The sequence below is a fragment of the Gavialis gangeticus genome, unplaced genomic scaffold, assembly GCF_001723915.1.
Source record: "Gavialis gangeticus isolate Ggan-Ray unplaced genomic scaffold, GavGan_comp1, whole genome shotgun sequence".
Taxonomy (NCBI): Eukaryota; Metazoa; Chordata; order Crocodylia; family Gavialidae; genus Gavialis; species Gavialis gangeticus.
In genome coordinates this window covers 48,064,959-48,068,268 of record NW_017728997.1, presented here as the reverse complement: position 1 = coordinate 48,068,268, position 3,310 = coordinate 48,064,959, and the positions used below count along the sequence as shown (strand labels likewise).

Below are 3,310 nucleotides of genomic sequence, written 5' to 3'. Positions count from 1 at the left end.
TGCGTGTGCATGTATATGGTGGGGTGTCTGTGGGACTCATTCTATGAACACACACGCATGCGCACAGAGGCATGGCCCTGTGGTCCCGGTCCAGCAATGCAGCTGGGAGCCACGTGGTGCTGGAGCAGGGCAAAGGCAGGAAGCAGGGAAATAGCTGGGGATGGGGCAGGGCTGGGCCCTGCCTCCTGCTGTGGGCTTCCCCTGGGTCCTACTGCTCCTGGTTCCTATCATCTTTGACAGGCAGCCAGGAGCAAATTAATATTAATTTACTAAATTTTTTTTAGGGGCCCCACAGGCCAAATAGAATGGCTTGGTGGCTCAGATCCAGCCCACAGACCATATTTTGCCCACCCCTGGGCTAGAAGGATCAGTAAAACATAGCACCTAACTACAGTGTTACCTAAATAAACAGACTCAGGGTGTCTTTCTGAACTATGCCTGTGTAAACTATGCAAACCATTTCCTAGAGAAGGACCTGCACAGCCAGGTACAGAGACTGAAAGACAACCCCCCATCACCCTCTGTCCCACATTTTTTTTCCCAAGCACTTCGAGCATCTGTGACTTTTCTTAAATGCATCTGATTCAAAGCTTTCCTTGGAGCCTAGGTTCCCTTTGGCCCTAACACTGATGACTGTTTTGGAACAGTCTGTTGCTCGACAAATGACTGCAAAGTAAATACAGATCTGATTTCCCAGTAGTCCTGACCAGCTGGGCAGAGAAACTTAATTTGTATAAATGCAAACACATATGAAAACCAACAAGATTGGTAAGGAAAATCATGAATAATTTGAATCAATTTATGCTGCACAACAATATATATATATATTTTTACAACTGTCTTTAGATGAGATAGCCCCTGTAATGAATTTGAATTAGCACTGACACCAAGAGAAGAGAGAAAACTCATTTCCAAAACCTTCAGATTAGCAATTTTCATGGCCTGACATGGGCAAAATGCCAGTACAGTATTATGTGAAACAGATAAAATTTAAACCAAATCAAGCCAAGCTCATTCTGTAAATTACTTTAGGGAAACCTACATTAGCTTATTACTCTAAATGGTAGTGGGGTATGCCATACAGTAGATGGTTTTCTACCTTGCTTTTAAAACCAGGAAATACATTAATCAGTGCTTTCAAAGAATCCCTATAATACCTGTTAGTGCAACAGTTACAGACACTATCACGGCATCTGTCAGTTACCACAGTGAGGGCCAATCTTTTTGTCAGGTGTGCCACAAATTAGCCCCATGCCCTCCCTGAGTACCACTCTCTTTCCCTTATGTGTTCTGCTACTCAGCTTTCTGCTCCCTGCCCTATGCTCCCCACCTGATCTGGTGCTCTACTTTCTGCTTCCTGCCCTCTCTGCCACTTTGCTGCCTGCCCTCACCAATCTGTTTCATGCCACACACACAGGCTGCTCATGCCACTTATGGCACCCACGCTGCAGGACGGCCACCCCTAAGGTCCTAGATGTTGTAAGCAGAGACATAACCTGGTGTCAGTTCCAAAAGATCCACTTTCACTGATACTTACATGGGCAATGTCCCCTTTTGTACCAATGACCCTATCCTGAGAGTGCTTGCTGAACTCCACATAATGGTCATCTGGGAAGGAATGCCTGTAAACAACAATCAGTGAGCAGCTAAGTAAACTGCAGATTCAAACAGTTTATCATAACACCCAATGCAGAAATACTTCTGATAGAGCATAACATTTTTGAACATAGCTGCTATTAAGCAGAAGAGCCTTCTCAGCTCCATTGCCTGGGAAGGCTCAGTGCTAAAATACTTCATGTAGCTGCACATTTGCCAGAAAAGCATCTACTATATACCCATATATAAGCTGCAAGACAATTATGTATTGATCACAGATTTGCTGTATTACAAGCCACTTCACAACATTTATTCCAGTTGCTTATAAAGATGCAGGCTTAACACTATATTTGCTGGAGTAAGTAGCTACTAGGGAAATGGAAAATTCACACATTTTTGGAGTATCCAAGTATGCAATGGTCAAACATCTGAGAAACAAAGCATCTTTTCTTTTCTTCTCTTAAAAGGGGGAACAGTCAATATTGAAACTAATTTAATGTAACTTTATTTGTGGTAGCCAACTACTTTGCAGAATTCACTATACAAATCACTGTTTACTTTTTTCATAACCACCCTAAAAGTGTTGAAATACAATTTACTAGCCCAGGAAAAAAGGACACCCTACTATGATACAAGGCATGCTCATGATGTTACTCATCTATCTCCAAGCAAATTTGACCCCCTAGGTAAGAAGAATTTTGTAAAAATGTCTTCAACCTATGAAGTGATAAAAGACATTAATATGAGAACACAGTCATGTTACACTGTTCAGATAGTAACAGCTTGAATGCTCTGGTAACAGCTGTGTTGTGCAGTATTAATGTTTTATAAAAAAATTAGTACATTTTTCCCTTTGAAGTTCTTTCATGGAATTGATAAACTTATAAGTATTCTTAATTTGTAGGATCATTTTAACCTGGTCAATACTGTGAGATCCATCTTCTGTAGCACCCAAAGGCTGCTTAAGCTTTCTTTTCTTCCATTCTTAAAAGTTGTAGCAGTGTCCAGAAGCTTGTTGTCAAGCTGCCCAGAGGCCTGTCAGTCTGGCCTCTGAGCACAACCGCTCTCTTAAGAAGCCAAACTGTGTGCAACTAAATGCAGCATTATGCTCTAAATATTTTCACTTAAAACAAAAAACCAAACTTGTTCATTGCTATGAGGATACAGCATGATGGGTTTTCCCAACTGCCCAAAGTACCCATTTTTTGCTGGATTGGTTTCCTACTAGATAGAAGCTCTTTCTTGCTAAGTATCTGAATACGTTTTTGTAGTTTCCTACTCTAGGGGATTTTGGGTACATTTTTTAAATGCTCCTGTAAATATGGCATACTCCAGACTGGCAGAGAGAGTACTTACTTCATATCAAAGACAGATTTCATCCCCCACAGTGCAGAGAGAGGCTGGCTCCACGTAGCAGATGTCAGCAATAAAGATCCATCCTGTATTATCAAGGATGAAAAGAAAGCAAAGCAAGACAAAACAACACTTTAATTAGCTATAGTTAAATTAGAACAAATATGGCGAATACCTTACTAAAATTGCTATAGAAATTATATATATCTTAAGATTCACTGGAACTTCCATCACAATTGACTCTAAAGCAAAACACCATGACCTTCTTCATGTGGAATCTCATTATTCCTATCTACTTCTCCAGGAGGAAGGCTACTTTTCTTCACCCTCCAGTTCCCTCAGAAGGGCCCCAGGTTACCAT

General features: G+C 41.1%; 1 protein-coding gene across 3 annotated transcripts in view; it reads right to left on the bottom strand.

Annotated features, from left to right (window-relative positions):
- Positions 1 to 3,310, bottom strand: part of DCAF1 (DDB1 and CUL4 associated factor 1) — a 149,718-nt gene that overhangs the window by 54,009 nt on the left and 92,399 nt on the right. For all 3 annotated transcript variants that reach the window (XM_019505170.1, XM_019505171.1, XM_019505172.1), the window contains exons 16-17: positions 2,953 to 3,035; positions 1,538 to 1,622 (exon numbers count right to left, since the gene is read on the bottom strand). In XM_019505170.1, coding sequence (XP_019360715.1) covers positions 1,538 to 1,622; positions 2,953 to 3,035 — 168 coding nt within the window. The remainder of the gene's footprint in view (positions 1 to 1,537; positions 1,623 to 2,952; positions 3,036 to 3,310) is intronic.